The following is a 17,256-nucleotide window of genomic DNA, read 5'->3' on the forward strand; positions in this document are numbered from 1 at the left end:
AGGTTTACCAGTGGTTTGTATCTTGTGGTAAACACCCTGTCTTTACTTTCATGAAGTCTTCTCTTGATTGTAGACTTTGGCCATGATAGGTCTAACTCCTGAAGAGTGTGCTTGGTTTGGCTAAATGTTGTGAAGGGGTTCTTGTTCACCAAGGACAGAATTGTGCATTCAGCCAGCACAGTTGTCTTCTGTGGTTTTCCAGACCTTCTAGTGTTGTTGAGTTCACCAGTGTATTCCTTCTTTTTAAAAATGTACCAAATGATTGATTTGGCCACTCCTCATGTTTCTGCTATCTCTCTGAATGGTTTGTTTTGTTTTCCCATCTTAATGGTGGACTGTTTTTACTTGCATGGATAGCTCTTTGGACCTCAGGTTGAGAGCTCACAGTGACAGTTAAAGTGTTTTGGTAAACACCTTAAATTAAAGCTGAAAGTCTACACTTCAATCACATAATGACTGCTTTATTTCAAATCCATTGCGGTGTCATTCAGAGTCAAAATTATGAAAATTGTGTCACTGTCCAAATACTTATGGGCTTGACTATACAGTTAAACATTATGCATTTAATATATACAACTGTGATTAATATGTAAATAAATCTCAAGGCTTCTAGCATTTATATTCTAATTTGTTTCCAAATAACCTCTACTGCTAATTCAGATCATGTTATTGCAAATACAAAGTCTTGAGTAATTCACAGCCAAAGTAACATGTGGACTTAATTGACAAAATTACTAGTTACCTTCCTTGACAAGGGCATCACTGAACAGGCTTGTTAAAATACTGGCAGGAAGTGTTCCATTAGCTAAAAGAATTCCAGTGAGCATTGCAAGTTTCATCTGTTCTGGTTCTGTGAAGGCTTTGAGGAATAGGAGAAGCTGAAAAAAACAAAAAAACAAAAACACAAACACGAATGAAATATCTAGGAGAGCACTGGTGAAATGTTAGCAATTTCATATGCAATTTCCAGTAATTCTATTGAACACAAAACACATGATAATTACCTTAAAAAGCAGCAATTCAACAAGAACTACTTCTTGCAAGTAATGCTAAAGAATTCTGACAGTAGCTATACAAAATACACTGCTTATAAACATGTGAACCTTTGCAAAACTCCTAAATACCAATTTCCAATACAAAAAAAGTCAATTTTGGTATTTCAGGCAATTAAGAGGATGCTAAGAATGAAGTTTCAGTGAATACAAGGAGTACTTTATTTCCTTTAGTTTTTAGGTCTGTAATACAGAGGTTTGTGTAAAGGTGTTCTTCCAGTTAGTGATCCTCAGGGTGAATGGGGACACTCTACCAGGTCCAACCAGGAAATACACTCCAAATCCTTATAGACATTTCCTTACTCAGGCCAGAATCTCTGGACACAAAACAATTTCAGTTTCACTTCAAGTATTTTTTATGCCAAAAATGAAAGTATTCTCATCTCCTATTTCACCATTCTGAGGTTTTAGCCAACCATCATGGTTAAAGGAGACCGTCTTGTATTCCCTACCACTTCATCTCAACATTCACAAACACAGCAGACAACATTCATAAAACATTATTTTTGATGAAAGTAAATTCACAAGTGTTCAGTGGGACTATTTATAACTACTTTCATTCAGTGTCCCTATATCTGAAAATGGGATGTTTGAGAACTGATTGTCAAATATTTGAAATGATTATGGACATCTCTTTTGTAGCTGTACCTGAAAGTATAACCTGTTTCAGTGTGGTTACAGCGAACACACCAAGATACTTTTATTGTTTGTAAACTTTATAAAAAACCAAAGCTGTCATAAATAAAGTCAATAAATATGTCCCTAAATTAGTATAATACTATATATTGAAATTTCAAAATTAGTAGCACTCTTACATCATTGATAAAAATGGATTACATGAGGCAAAGATAGGTATGGGGAAGCAATGTTAACTGTGAACACTATATTGTGCACATTAATAAACATTGCCGGATATTACAGAGTCACCATTTCCTGATTGCTGAATATTCTATTGTTTATTTTAACCAATCTTAAAAAAAGCCTTATATGGCAAATTGCAAGTATCATTTTAAATTAGTATACATTTTGCAAAATGTACAAACATGTAGTTAAGAAAAAGCTAAGCTAAACTAATGAATGTGCTTAACATGTTAATCTAAAAGATTTACCACAGCTGCTAAACTGCAAGAAAGAAGGTATGATAACAAGGTTATGTTGTAGCTGCTGCATAAAGTTAAAAATAAATTTGTATGGTGAAAAAACTGATACAAAATATAAAGTCAACAAAGCAGAATTAATGCCAAGAGCCTTTGGAGAAACTGAAATAACATGCAGAAGTTTTGACAGTGTTACAAACTCATGCGCTAAATAATGAGGAGAAAATGTGAATGAAATGCAAAATTTGTATTGATTTTGTACAAAGACTGAATAAATGCAGTCTATAAATTTAAAAAATATGTTGTTTCTGGTCTGATTTTGTATTGGTTTTACAGGAATTACACCTAAGAAATTTGTATTGACAAGTAAAAAAAAAAAAATTCTTAGTGGTCCTGGTCAAGTTTTTAATTTGTTGCATGAGCACAGTATTATCTTTCCTGGACATTTTCATATTGTTTGTAATTTTCCAGTCCTTCTAAAGTACTGTTTTCATACAAACTAAAAATAACCAAATAAACTTTTACTACTTTCCATGGTCATTTTAACATTTGCAGTAATTGAACCTAGGTTTAAGACATGGTGAAAACTAAGTTTAATGGAACAAGCTTTCTGTTTGCTTTTGCTTAGGTTTACATTTGGAAAAAATATTTCAGTCATACAAATTACACCACCCAGTTGGCACCCTGCCCAGGATTGGTTCCTGTCTTGTGCCCTGTGTTGGCTGGGATTGGCTACAGCAGACCCCCATGATCCTGTGTTCGGATTCAGCAGGTTGGAAAATGGATGGATGGATGGAATTAACCCACCCCTCAACAACCAAACTTCTTACCTTTTTTATTTCTTCTTCAAAAGCCTTTTCTAAATATTTGTATCTCCTGATTAGTTTACTGAACACCTGAGAAAAAAAAATATTATCAGATAGCAGTTAAACACATTTAAAAGGCACAGGTATAAATGCACTTGTGACTGGATTCTGACTAAAGGATACAGACCACGTTAAAGTACTTATCGTGAATGATAGGAACTGTATTTAACTGACCTTTAAATGCAGACTTGTTTCCTATCCACAAACAACCACCACATAAGGCCAAGCTGATGTGATTTTTTTAGGAATTGGATCTCCATCAAGGCACTGGAGATGCATGTTCATGCCCCGTGTAAACATAAACTAGGTTAATCTGCATCTGGATTCAGTGCTGATATAAATGTATTTTAATGCCAGGTGTATAGGGGGCCAAAGAAATGGTGAAAAAGGATTTCAATGGACGGATAGAAAAGAAACTACAAGGCATGCATATGGACATATTAAAAAACAATGCTAAGTCAGCACATACATATAAAACACCCTCAAACCACCACAGGGACATTCATGGAGAAGGGTAGAAGATACAAATTAGAAACATATTTTTTAAAAAGCTGTTAATAAAATAGAAATGGTACCCTTGTAACAGGGGCAATTAATGTTAAAATAATTTAGGTGAACCTACCTGCCTAATATTTCCTTTACAATTTTCCTTCTAGCACATACTAATGTAAGTTGTGGATGAAAGAGCATAATATGTTTTTTGTACGTGCAATTTCTGACTGAGACTAATACTCACCTTACACTCACAGAAAATGGAACCACAATAAAGAGTTAAAAGTTAATTAACAGTGTAAATAAAATTGTGCTTAATTAGTGGACCTACTCTACAATTAATCCATAGATAATCATATTTCATTATGCAATTGTTAAGCGGATCAAGAACCAGACAACTGACATCCTTAACAAAAAATGACAAAGAGAAAATATGCTTATTTATGTATTAAATGGTGTTGGAGCAATTCATCTTTCAGTGGCCAGCATTTTATTCCTTTATTCAATATATCAACTTCCAAAAGTGTCTTAAGAGGTTCACAAAACTAATTAAGACTTATAAGCAGTTACAAGGTGACTTTGCTGAGGATTTAGTAGTATTAACAGCTAAGTGGGTTATTAAATAGAACCACTGAGTCACAACACTCATTTGTTTTTACTTTCTTACCTGAGCATAATTGCGAATTGTACTGTGATCCTCAGTGGCAGCAAATACACAGTAATCGGTCACCTTGGTTTTGTCATGATCATCAATGCGTGTCCCTCCAGGGGCTAGAAAATGAGGGAAACACACTTAAAAATGTTGACTCTTCAAAACTGTATCCTTCAGTATGAGAGCTAACATTAGGATAAGTACAGGACAACTACTAAATATTAAAGACTGCATCAGTACCCAATTAAATGCTTATTTATAAATAAACTTACTCATTTTCAGTAGAACATTACTTGACAATTTATTTTAATTACACTGTAAACAAAACTTCATCAAAACTTTGTATTAAACATTTTTACATGGCTTCAGTTTTATCAGTTTGCATAGAATTTTTTAAACTTAGGCAGCATACAGACACATCAAAGACATTTTAATTTAGAAAGGGAAAAAAAATCTTTATATCATATTGATGTTAGACACCATCTTTAAAACTTTAAGCAAGAGTCTATGTTTCATAAAGTCTATGGCAGAGGTTTGCCTCATGTAGCTGCGGTAAAAGTAAATAAGTGTGTCGATAGCAGACCCTCTTCAAACAACTGCTGTTTTGGAGAGTACTGGCAGATTTAACATATCATAACATTGATTACTGCCACCTATGGAGTCAGATGAATAATCTGTATTCAGTTTGCTGTTTGAATACTTCAGCATAAATAGCACTGTCAACTACTCTTGGAAAAAGTATACTTCCAAATAACCATTTTCTGTATACAAATATACCTTTGTACAGTATATAGGTATAGTATATGCAGTACCATGATATTTGTCCTCATCTTAATTGTCTCTGTTGCAAATTTGACACTGATGAGCACTGGAGTAACAACAAATAACACTTTTTAAAATATTTATCTAATGAAGACAAAGTTATCCAACACCAACTGACACTGTGTGTGAAAAAGTAACTGCTCCCTTGTTTGGTTGACTTAAAACTGACAGACTCGTCTTCCCTTATTTTAACCCTTACTATAGTTAAGTTGTCATCTCAAACTTTTAAGAAGGACATAATGCTACAAATATAAGGAACTTCCTGAGGTGATCACTTATGAGTCAATATCTGTAAGTCTAAACTTCAAGGCCATTTCTAAAGCTCTGGCATTCCACTTAACCACAGTCTGATACATTTTCATCAAATGGAAATCACTTGGAACAATTAGGAGTCTTCCTGGAAGTGACAGGCATGCCAAAATATCTCCCAGGGTGCATCATAAAAACATCAAGGAAATTAAAAAAGACTCTACTAAAACATCCAAACACCTGCAGTTGTCTCTTGCCTCAAATGTCAGTTGGGTGTATTTATAGAGTAACAAATTATAAAGTATTGCAAACTAAGATGAACATAAATGTGTTTAATTTGCCAGGAAGCCCCTCAGTGTTCTTCAAGCCTTTTGGGTAGAATGCTATATAGATGGGTGAGACAAAATTGGAGTTTATTGGATGACATGGGTCCTATTGTGTCCAGTGTAAAGCAAACAGTATCCCACAGTGAGGAAAAAGTACTTTCCCACCACTTCACAGAGCTAGTTGGTTTTGGATAATTGCTCACTGTGGTACTTTCCCCTCAGGTGTGCTACAGTGGGATGCAAAAGTTTGGGCAACCTTGTTAATAGTCATTATTTTCCTGTATAAATCGTTGGTTGTTACGATAAAAAATGTCAGTTAAATGTATCATATAGGAGACACACACAGTGATATTTGAGAAGTGAAATGAAGTTTATTGGATTTACAGAAACTGTGCCATAATTGTTCAAACAAAATCAGGCAGGTGCATAAATTTGGGCACCCTTCTCATTTTATTGATTCCAAAACTTTTAGAACTAATTATTGGAACTCAAATTGGCTTGGTAAGCTCAGTGACCCCTGACCTACATACACAGGTGAATCCTATAATGAGAAAGAGTATTTAAGGGGGTCAATTGTACGTTTCCCTCCTCCTTTAATTTCCTCTGAAGAGTAGCAACATGGGGGTCACAAAACAACTCTCAAATGACCTGAAGACAAAGATTGTTCACCATCATGGTTTAGGGGAAAAATATACAGAAAGCTGTCCCAGAGGTTTAAGCTGTCTGTTTCCACAGTTAGGAACATATTGAGGAAATGGAAGACCACAGGCTCAGTTCAAGTTAAGGCTCAGTTGCAGACCAAGAAAGATTTCGGACAGACAGAAGTGACGAATGGTGAGAACAGTCAGAGTCAACCCACAGACCAGCACCAAAGACCTACAACATCATCTTGCAGCAGATGGAGTCACTGTGCATCGTTCAAGAATTCGGCACAGTTTACACAAGGAGATGCTGTATGCGAGAGTGATGCAGAGGAAGCCTTTTCTCTGCTCACAGCACAAACAGAGCTGCTTGAGGTATGCTCAAGCACATTTGGACAAGCCAGCTTCATTTTGGAATAAGGTGCTGTGGACTGATGAAACTAAAATTGAGTTATTTGGGCATAACAAGGGGCGTTATGCATGGAGGAAAAAGAACACACCATTCCAAGAAAAACACCTGCTACCTACAGTAAAATATGGTGGTGGTTCCATCATGCTGTGGGGCTGTGTGGCCAGTGCAGGGACTGGGAATCTTGTCAAAGTTGAGGGACGCATGGATTCCACTCAGTGTCAGCAGATTCTGGAGACCAATTTCCAGGAATCAGTGACAAAGCTGAAGCTGCGCCGGGGCTGGACAACAACCCGAAACACTGCTCAAAATCCACTAAGGCATTCATGCAGAGGAACAAGTACAACGTTCTGGAATGGCCATCTCAGTCCCCAGACCTGAATATAATTGGAAATCTGTGGTGTGAGTTAAAGAGAGCTGTCCATGCTCGGAAGCCATCAAACCTGAATGAACTAGAGATGTTTTGTAAAGAGGAATGGTCCAAAATACCTTCAACCACAATCCAGACTCTCATTGGAACCTACAGGAAGCGTTTAGAGGCTGTAATTTCAGCAAAAGGCGGATCTACTAAATATTGATTTCATTTCTTTTTTGTGGTGCCCAAATTTATGCACCTGCCTGATTTTGTTTGAACAATTATTACACAATTTCTGTAAATCCAATAAACTTCATTTCACTTCTCAAATATCACTGTGTGTGTCTCCTATATGATATATTTAACTGACATTTTTTATTGTAACAACCAACGATTTATACAGGAAGGTTGTCCAAACATTTGCATCCCACTGTATATCCAATATTAAATTTTGATTGAAGACCTATACACAAACACACACAAACAAACACAAATCCAAGTGTTCTGATTCAAGGTAACAGATTTTATAAAGTTTAACAAACATAAAGCAGTCCTGTTATCCTTGGCAATGACTTGACTGAAAAACACATTGGCACTGCTAGTTATATCAAGAACATTTTTTAAAAAAAGTTATTCACTCCTGAAACAAATAATTTATAACATTTTCTCATAATAAGATAATGCAAAAACATACCTCAATAAAAGCTATCCAAAAGTGTCACTTGTTTTAAATAGGACACTCTACAAGTTAAATATCAACACAAAATCCTAGTAATATTCTGATTAGATTTGCAAGTGTTACACAAAATCCTGTATCTCAAAGCTGGCAGGTTGCAACACAACAGCGCACACATTTATAATGGACTGGCAAATGCAGAATCATTTTGTATCCTCTTGTCTTTCCTTTAGTCAGTGAAGTTGGTCTATTTAGTTAATATAAAAAATGGAAACAATTCAAAGGGAGTGAGATGAAATCTCTATTCGTCCTTTAAAATGCTAGTACTGTAATAATGTGTAATAAGGTCAAAGCCTTGATCATTTCAAGTCATTTCAAGTATACTGTAACTCTTTGTTGTTAATCACATTGGAATGTAGGATGCAACAATTAAAGGCAGTGTACAGTGATATTCTTCATTGCATGTCTGATCAAAAGCTTTAGAAACAACATAATGAAGAGGATTTAGGTTTAGGAAATATATAACTATTGTAATTTTTATTTTATAGGCCAGCACTATAGATTCAGACAAAGAGGAGACAGCAACAAGGTTTGTTTTGTAGCACTTACTTTTAGACCTAGTTCCTTGTTTATGGAAAAAGAGTGCAATCCACATGATGAATAGGGTTCAGCCAGTTCAAACCACATACCAGCCAAAGACAAATGCATTGTAAATGACAATGTTGCATTGGTTTATTACTATATAGTTGTAGCTGTGTCTTTTCCAGATTCCCAAAAATCAAGCAGCTACTGAGTTGGCAAAGGTAGGATTCAGCATGAGTCAAACAGCTACAAAAGAAATTTCTCAGTCCAATAAAGTAAAGGAACAAATCAATAAAATTCAAAAAACAAACAAAAAAAAAAAAAGGTTATTACACATGCAGAATCAAAGGCCAAGGGAAACAAATAGCTTTCTTCTTTGTTTCATTAAAATCTTAGCTTCTCATGTTAAACTGCAGTTACTTTATATAATTAAAACTTGTGTTATTTCTCTATGGCAAACTTACATAGGCTTCACTTAGTACATTCATTACGTTCTGCACGTATGTCCAATAGGTTTGAAATGGTTTACCCTTCATGGCTTAACCAACTGAAAGGCATATCATAAAGCTGAACATGTCAGAATGACAAGAAATAATTAGAATTTTCCATCAACAATTTAACTTATAGTGGTTATAATAGAGCTTTCCACTGGTTATGCACCAATACATAGGCAAACATTTTAACATAACTAAAAAAATACTGCTATCTAAAAAGTGGCTCTTACAATAGTAGTATTTTTGACCACAGTTAATAACAAAGCAACCACAAGAGGCTGTGCCACCATAATGACACACCTGACAGACCACTCTCCACCTTTATAGTCTAGTACGTATTGCTTTTTTTATTTTAGTTTTGGATTGTGTACTAGGACTTATTCACTTTTGGTTGCATTTTAGGCAAATTCTTTTTGGTTCTTCAGATAATTTACTTGCATTTTTCTACTTTTTGTAATAAATCTTTTCTATAAAGATTCCGCACTGCCTATTGTTCACAATCCAGAAATTTACAGTCACTCTCTTCGTTGCTGGGCATTTCTGGATATAATTTGGACTCACTGTGTGTTTTTGAATTTTAAAAAGCATTCCCTCCCTATCAGGCCCCAGACTGTTGGATGCAGTTGGTGGTGGGCAGAATTCATGTAAATCTCTTCTTTGCAGGTCAGAGGGGAGCCTGCTCTGATTTGTGGTCTTTTGGAGGTCTTACTTTCCTTCCTCATCACGTTTGTGACTCTGTATAACATAATGACAACCACACAAAACAAATGTTTACTTGGGAGTTGCTCTGTTCACAAAATTAGCACAGTGGTTCTTAAACTCCATCTTGAACACTATTCTGCAGGTTCAGGTTTCCAAACAGTTCCACATTTTCTCAAGACGCCTATCTTAATAAAAATAAAACAAGGTATTTTTGTGTTTCAGCCTTTGATTTGCACAGGGACAAATAAGTTTCCATTTGCTTCTATTCTATATATTTTTATTATGAGCATAAAGGTAGAGCTGACACTGAAAGAGCAGTGTCTTCTAAGCATTGTGGTAATTGTCACAAATTGGAAAAAACAATAAAACCACCTCACAACTCTTTACAAAATGTCTATGGGGAAGGAAAATGTAAAGCAAGCTAACTTATAAAAAAATTAAATGTCTAGGACCATGTATAAAAACCATGCTTCTATCACATAGTATTAGCTATATTAGTTAATACTTGTCAGCACATGTCATGTTTTCTACACACGAAAAACACATGGCACATTAATGGAACTATTCTCTACATCATTCCCTATCAAAATGGTTTTCTTAGTTTGCATTAAACATGAAGCTCATGTTTGTATTCTCATTTAAGTCCATTTCAAGTTGTTTTGAAAAATTTGGGGGAAATATGTTGTATATTACATATTAAAAAAGGAATGCAAGCTCCACCAGTTCAAATACATCATAAGCTCATCCATTTTTCTTTAACATTTACTAGTTCATAAACTTGAGAACCTTAATCAAATACTGCTTGGCTTTACACAATATACTATAATCTTTCCTGATCTGGTTTTTAATTATAAAACAACTTTCCTTCCTCCTTTTCTACTAGTTTCAGACTTCCACATTAAATTTACCAAGAAATCACATATAAAATATTCATACAGCTGTTTACATTTACTTGATTTTTTCCAATACGCATCTTCTCATTGAGACAAATATACTCCCATGACATCAGTACACCCAGTTTGACACTCACTATGATAAGATAAGTAACCCCTCTGTGATTTTAACAGTGTAAATGTATTTAAAGTAACAAGCTAAAAACAGTATACTGTATAATGCAAATAGCTGGCCAATGTTTAAAATTGCTAAACCAGGTCCAAATTCAGGAATTTGTTAATGCTTGTTAAAATTATAAGCAGTGCTATATTTAGGACATGAACATATAAAAATATTTACATAAAAATGGCTAAAATATGTAACAGTGATGGACTGGTGCTCAATCCAGGGCTAGATCTTGCCTTGCACCTAGCGCTTCTGAAATAGGTTCAATCAACATAATCTGCTTAGTTGTGTCTATGTGCTACCCATTTTTATTTTATCAAATGTCACTGAACGGTGAAAATAACAAAAAAAGATGGTAACGGGAAAGCTTCAAAGCAGTAGTACTGATGTCAAAGAAATTCCTTATACCTGAAGATTATGCTCAGTTAAAATGTGTGCAGATGGGGAAATGGGCCAGAACCTTTACTTTCTGTCTCAGGGTGAGACTGCATAGTTTTAATGAAAAGTTCCAGGAGATAAACATAGCCAGAAAAAGATCAGGTCAAAACCAGAAGCCAAACTCATCAGAAAGTCAAACCTGAAATCACAAACCAGAACTCAAAAATCTAAAACAGATGCTAGAAGATGAACACCAGAAAAACAATAGGCAAAGGTTTCTAACACACACATTTTTTAATCTGTCAATCTTGGACACTGAGAAAGTGCTCATTGTGACCTTTATACCCAAGACCCCATAATGTCACAGCCATTTACAACTGGGTTGGTAGCCTAGCAGCATGTCAACAAAACAGCCCACAAAATGTCGGTGCATGGGATAAACATAATGGTGTTGTGGAAAAGGTAAAATAAATCAAATTGTTCAATTCACACTAAAATGGGAAATTATATTTTTGGAATAATTGACCCCAAACCCCCCAAATGAGAGACATATCAATTGTCTATATACATTCAAGGGAACCCCTGAAAAAAATTAAGAAGAACCACCTAATAATACTTCCCAAAGCTCAGAAAAAGAGAGCAGTGCACCAGCTTAGAACAACAAATAAAGCCATACAAAACACTAAAAAGCATGGTTTTCAAAATGCTTAAAGAATGAAGAAGTGTCAGCAGTCAGACATCCATACCCACTTGACAATCATAGCTCTCACAAGATGCCAAAATCATAAAACTATCTGCATTCAAGTCATAAATATTCATATTAAATTAAAAACCCTAAATGACCTCATTGTACTTTTTATTTGACAGGTAATAGTTTACATTACCATTTAAGTGCAGAGGCTAATATAAGTCCTAGTCTGTGTCTGTACATAAGCAATGATTCTGCAAGATGCCAAGAGCTAACTGATAACTTTAAAGTCAAAGGTAACAATCTCATTAATGGATGTTGTATTAAGTATTAGATGCTAGCATTCATTATAAAGTCCTTCAAAAAATGCTAAGGGATACTCCAAATCCCTCCCTAAATTGGGCTTATTAAACATGTGGTACTAGACTAAACAAAGTCTTTATTTATACTGACCCTTTCAATACCAGATAGCTCTATAACGCAGTTTTCCAGCAGAGTAGTAAAGCACAGTAAAGCATATTTCAAATCATCTTCAGTGTAACTGGAAACAAGCTACAACAGGCAACAGATCTGGACTAAAATGACTTATTTTACTGCCATAGCTCATTTAGTTCCTAATCTCAGATTTCACATTGCTTCAGGAATTTGTCCCATGTAACAACACCATTTTTTCTATTTATCAGCTAAAAATAAGTTTACTGTAAACTGTATACATACCAAGCATGCTGCCAGCAATAAGGATATCAAACAGTGTGTCTGCATAGCGGCGGTAATCTAGTCTTGATCCTGTAACATCTAGAAACTTGGCTACTGCATCCAAGTCATTCCCAGCGTCATTAAGGCCTTGAATAATGGTGTCTCTGAACACAGTTGGCTCAAACTTCTCTTTTTCATCTGCATGAAAAAAAAACAGATATTTAACTGAAACATCAATATCTTGAAAGCAATTTAAAAACTTAAATGCATTTCCAACACAGTCTTTATTTCTATTAGCATGGTAATAACCTTCATTTTTTCCCCATTTTACTGATGAACACTTTAGTAGGCCTTTTTTTAAACTCTCATATCCTTGATGTGTAAAATACAAGCACAATAAGGCAGACTGCAATTCTATATTTTACATTTTTTATGCACTTTTTCTATTATCATAACGCATGAGGTGCTTTCCCACCACAGCAACTTTTATCAGGAACCGGGGAGTTGAATCTCAGGAACTGCTGTAGCATTCCCTCTGCAAGAATTCTGGCCGTTTGTAGTTCCTGGTGGTAGTTTAGCTCATACTCCAGGGTATGCACTTTTCTTTCATTCATTCAACTAAGAACTATCTTGGGTGGGGCTTGGGCGATGTATTGTTGACCACAAGCACTGGCGCTATCTTAGAAATTTGTTAGTAGTTTGCAGTTAGCTGAATACAGCAAAATGGACAGATAATGAGGTTAAGGCTTTATTAAGTGTGTTTGGGGATGATGAGATTCAACAAGAACTGGAGTCATCCATCCAAAATGATAATTTTTTTTTCTTCAATTTTTCACATTTGACTGAAATAGGAATTATTCTCAATGCTAAGCAGTGTTGTGAAAAACAAAGAACTAAAAGAAGACTACAAATAAACAAAATAAAGACTATATAAAAATGGATCTAGGGTATTAATAATACAGCACCACATCAATGTATGTTGAAAAGAGGCAGCAGAATTTCATTGTGTTACTGCAGGATCTTGCTCAATATTACAAAAAATAAAAATAAAAATAAGCCAAAGCACACACACACAGGCTTTTATTATTACCATTTTTATCCCATTACAGAGTTAGCTCTGATACAGCTTTATGTGTGCTTTGTGAGCACAATGATATGACTGAGCAGGTGAGAGTTGTAATCACTCAACTTGTAGGATCACAAAGATGTAAGAGGAGAGAAAATGAGGGCGTGATGAATCAGTTTTTAAATACGGTGTCCTACATAGTCCTTAAAAAGGAATAGAGGCTTCTTGTTCATTCTCTGATTGTGTCAAACACATCCACAGATGTGTGTTTAATCATTCATTCATTCATGTTATTCACACAGTTGATGGTCACAGGGGTAAATGCTGCATGCACCATGCACTGCTATGTATATAGGACTATGCACACTAGCAGTGCTAACAGCTGTAGCAAGTAAAAATAAACGCAAATTTCAGACAAAGTGGCTATTAAGCTTGTCTACACTGACAATGAAATGAAATATTCTATTTGTTAATCCAAAAATAAAATGTATTTAGTGCTTCGAACCACAAACCACTACAATTATGCCATTTAGCAGGATGGGCAAAATGGCACTGTTCATTGCTAAACACAAATATACAAATGCTAAATTTGTGTCATTCGTTTGGTTTTTGAAGCCAAACCAGTTTACATTTGTATAGTCTCTGAGATGTGACAAATGCAATGAAAGCACATATGCCATATATTTTAAAAGGTACATTGGCGAGTGTTATGCAGTCTACCAGTTAGATAGATAGATAGATACTTTATTAATCCCAAGGGGAAATTCACAAATTCAGTTAAACAGCAGGTCCAGTTAATATTCTATTTCTGGACCATTACACAGGTCAAGCAATAAAAAAGTCTGATCAGTCACATAATATACTTTGAAAACTGTACAACAAATGATGTTTTATGGCCATGAATGTCACGTATTTTGCATAAAGGTTGCAGGTCCTGTTTTGTGATGGGAACGCAACACACAAAAGTCCACAAGTGGCCCAGGGCCTAAGGAACTCATTTGTTCCTAAAAACAATTTTCTTTTATTTATATAAGCATGCAAAGAAAGAAAATTCATGTCATGAAGAGTAAAGCTAAATATACTTAAAAGTATTTTGTGAATTAGAGGGAAAGATCTTCTTCAATCCTTATTTAATTAAAAAAAGTTATTAAAAGAAATGCAAAGAAAACTTTCATATCATATATACATCATGCTATTTTGTCAAAATGATGCATTATTTTGTTCAAGTACTCCTTTTTAGTTGGATTAAGCATTGACTTGCCCGCCTCGATATTACCACACACTTCAGCGAATTAAGAATGGGACGATACCAAAATTTCACATTGTGAGAATAGTGAAAACAATTATACACATTGAAAACATTTCACCACATTTTATACTGAAGGAGAACATAAACTGTTGTATATTAGAAAAAAGAAATCCACCCTCCGAGATGTATTAATTTAGTTGTTTTAAATTTCAGATCCCATAAATAGACAACAATAACACAAATATCTTACAAGAGCTATGTGGAGTTTGCAAGTAAAAATTAATGCAATATCAAAAACCTACATAGAACACTCCAACTGACAACTGTTAACATTAAAAGATCACCAATGTAACAAATCAAATAAACAGCGGTGATTTACATATTTTCATAAAGAAATAAAGCACTTCAGGCCTAATCCTCCAATATGTATTCAGTTTTCTTTATGGTAAACTGAAATGTCGAAATATTAAACATACTTACTTTGCCTTGCACATGGCAAGTAAAGGCAAACAGGCTTCAACTGAACCATACATAGCACTGTAAAATGACTAATAGTCTACTGTGTACAGGGCTTGAAATTCTTTTTTTTTTTTTGAAGAGCTGACATTCATAGAGTACATAAACTTTATGACTTTAAGACTGAGTTATCAGTCTTTCAAAACATTTTTATTTCTACAATTTTAAAATTTAAATAGTTTAAACTTTGCATATAGAGATTTCCACTCATATTTAGCACCAAAAACAAAATCCAAACAAAGTAAAATAAAATATGCTGAGAAGCATAAGTATTTATTTATTTTTTTTTACATTTTTTCATCCATACTTTACTGTTTTTCCTGCCAGAATATAATTTTAAATTGAGCTAACAACAAAAGGCTATAATCGTGAATGCTGTTAATTTAAGAAATTTGAGTTATTTAGTTAAAATATAGTTAATATATCCATAGCCTATGTGGCTCAGTAGCACACACTGATTAGCTCTGTCACCTTACAGATTCAGTGTACTGAAATTCATCACCCGATTGTCTATATGGGGTTTGCTGGTTATCCCTGTGTCTCTATGCTTTTCTCTTTTCGGTACTCCAGTTTTCCTCCTGCATTTTCAAAGCCCTATAGCAGGGGTACTCAAGACGTCAATTGCGATCGACCGATAGATCGGAAAGGTAGTGCAGGTAGATCGTGTTGCATTCAAAAAAATTTTTTTAAACGTTAGTCTATCATATATCCTCCCTATGGCATTTGCCACTTGATTGAGGGTGGCCAGTCCCTCACACATGATCAAACGCGCAAGCTACTGCAAAACTCTGGCTGTGATCTAGTTAGCCTTCCAATTTATATCGACTAAAGAAGGGATTTAAAAAAAAAATGTTTGTGCAGGGTATGGGCTGGATGTGGAATTGGAAGAGGATTTTTTTTTCTTACAATGTCACAATCGAAGTGCGTTTTTCTGATTTGTCAATCTATCATTGCTATTCCAAAGAAGGAAAATGTGGAAAGGCACTTTCGAACTGTTCATAAAAACTACAAAACTGACTTCCTTCCGAAAAGCGATGTGAGAAAGAGAAAGGAGAGGGAACTAAAATCACAGTTAATAGGACAACTGTCATTTTTCACTCGGCTTAATTTAAAAGCAAAGGCAGACACACCGAAGCATCGTTCCGGGTGAGTCACTCGATCATTAAGCATAAGAAGTCCTTCCAACAGCTACCTCCTTGACTGCATTATTCAGCTCTACTTTTTTATGTGAGTCAGCCTTTTCCCCACATGAAGATTATTAAATCCAAATACTGTAGTGACCATAAATGTATTGAATTGTTATTGTGCCATAAAGGTTATTCAGTTATAAAAGGTACGACAACATATATTTTACGTATAAAGTATACTCAGTGTGTATTAGATCTTGCCTGAAGAAGGGGCCCGAGTTGCCTCGAAAGCCTGCATATTGTAATCTTTTTAGTTGCCAATAAAAGGTGTCATTTTGCTTGGCTTTTCTCTACATTCATAATGGCTAACACGGTACAACACCCTAGTTTTCTCTCTCTCTCTCTCTCTCTCTCTCTCTCTCTCTCTCTCTCTCTCTCTCTCTCTCTCTCTCTCTCTCTCTCTCTCTCTCTCTCTCTCTCTCTCTCTCTCTCTCTCTCTCTCTCTCTCTCTCTCTCTCTCTCTCTCTCTCTCTCTCTCTATATATATACACATACATACATACATATATATATATATATATATATATACATATATATATATATATACACATATATATATATACACATTGTGAAAGCTATATAGCGCCCGACCACACAGACCACGCAGAGCAGCGTGTACAAAACACACAGGTTTTATTTTCTTCAGCCGTGGGCACGCCTTCCCGTGTCCCACAGGCCCAACACAGTCCCAAACACAGTCCCAAAGCACAAACTCACAATTCTCCACCACTCCTCCCAGGCAAGCCGTCTCCTTCTTCCTCCCAACTCTGGCTGCAGTGGTGGTGGCTGGGCCCTTTTATAGCCCACCCGGAAGCATTCCAGGTGAGTAACCACCTGGTCCCGATTGCACCTCCGGGCGGGGCTGGCTTCGTCCAGCGGGCTGTGGGAAGCAGGCAGCTCCCCTAGCGACCACGCGGGCCCCAACCAAGCTGTGGAGGACTCCATCTCCCATGGAGCCCTGCGGTGGTTGGGGAGTCACCGGCGCCAGGAGGCTGCCACCAA

The 17,256-nt window shown here is 35.6% G+C and overlaps 1 protein-coding gene across 3 annotated transcripts in view; it reads right to left on the bottom strand.

Annotated features, from left to right (window-relative positions):
- Positions 1 to 17,256, bottom strand: part of bzw2 (basic leucine zipper and W2 domains 2) — a 62,748-nt gene that overhangs the window by 22,338 nt on the left and 23,154 nt on the right. For all 3 annotated transcript variants that reach the window (XM_039736648.1, XM_039736650.1, XM_039736649.1), the window contains exons 3-6: positions 12,258 to 12,434; positions 4,175 to 4,278; positions 2,980 to 3,045; positions 743 to 878 (exon numbers count right to left, since the gene is read on the bottom strand). In XM_039736648.1, coding sequence (XP_039592582.1) covers positions 743 to 878; positions 2,980 to 3,045; positions 4,175 to 4,278; positions 12,258 to 12,434 — 483 coding nt within the window. The remainder of the gene's footprint in view (positions 1 to 742; positions 879 to 2,979; positions 3,046 to 4,174; positions 4,279 to 12,257; positions 12,435 to 17,256) is intronic.

The sequence above is a fragment of the Polypterus senegalus genome, chromosome 15, assembly GCF_016835505.1.
Source record: "Polypterus senegalus isolate Bchr_013 chromosome 15, ASM1683550v1, whole genome shotgun sequence".
Lineage (NCBI taxonomy): Eukaryota > Metazoa > Chordata > Cladistia > Polypteriformes > Polypteridae > Polypterus > Polypterus senegalus.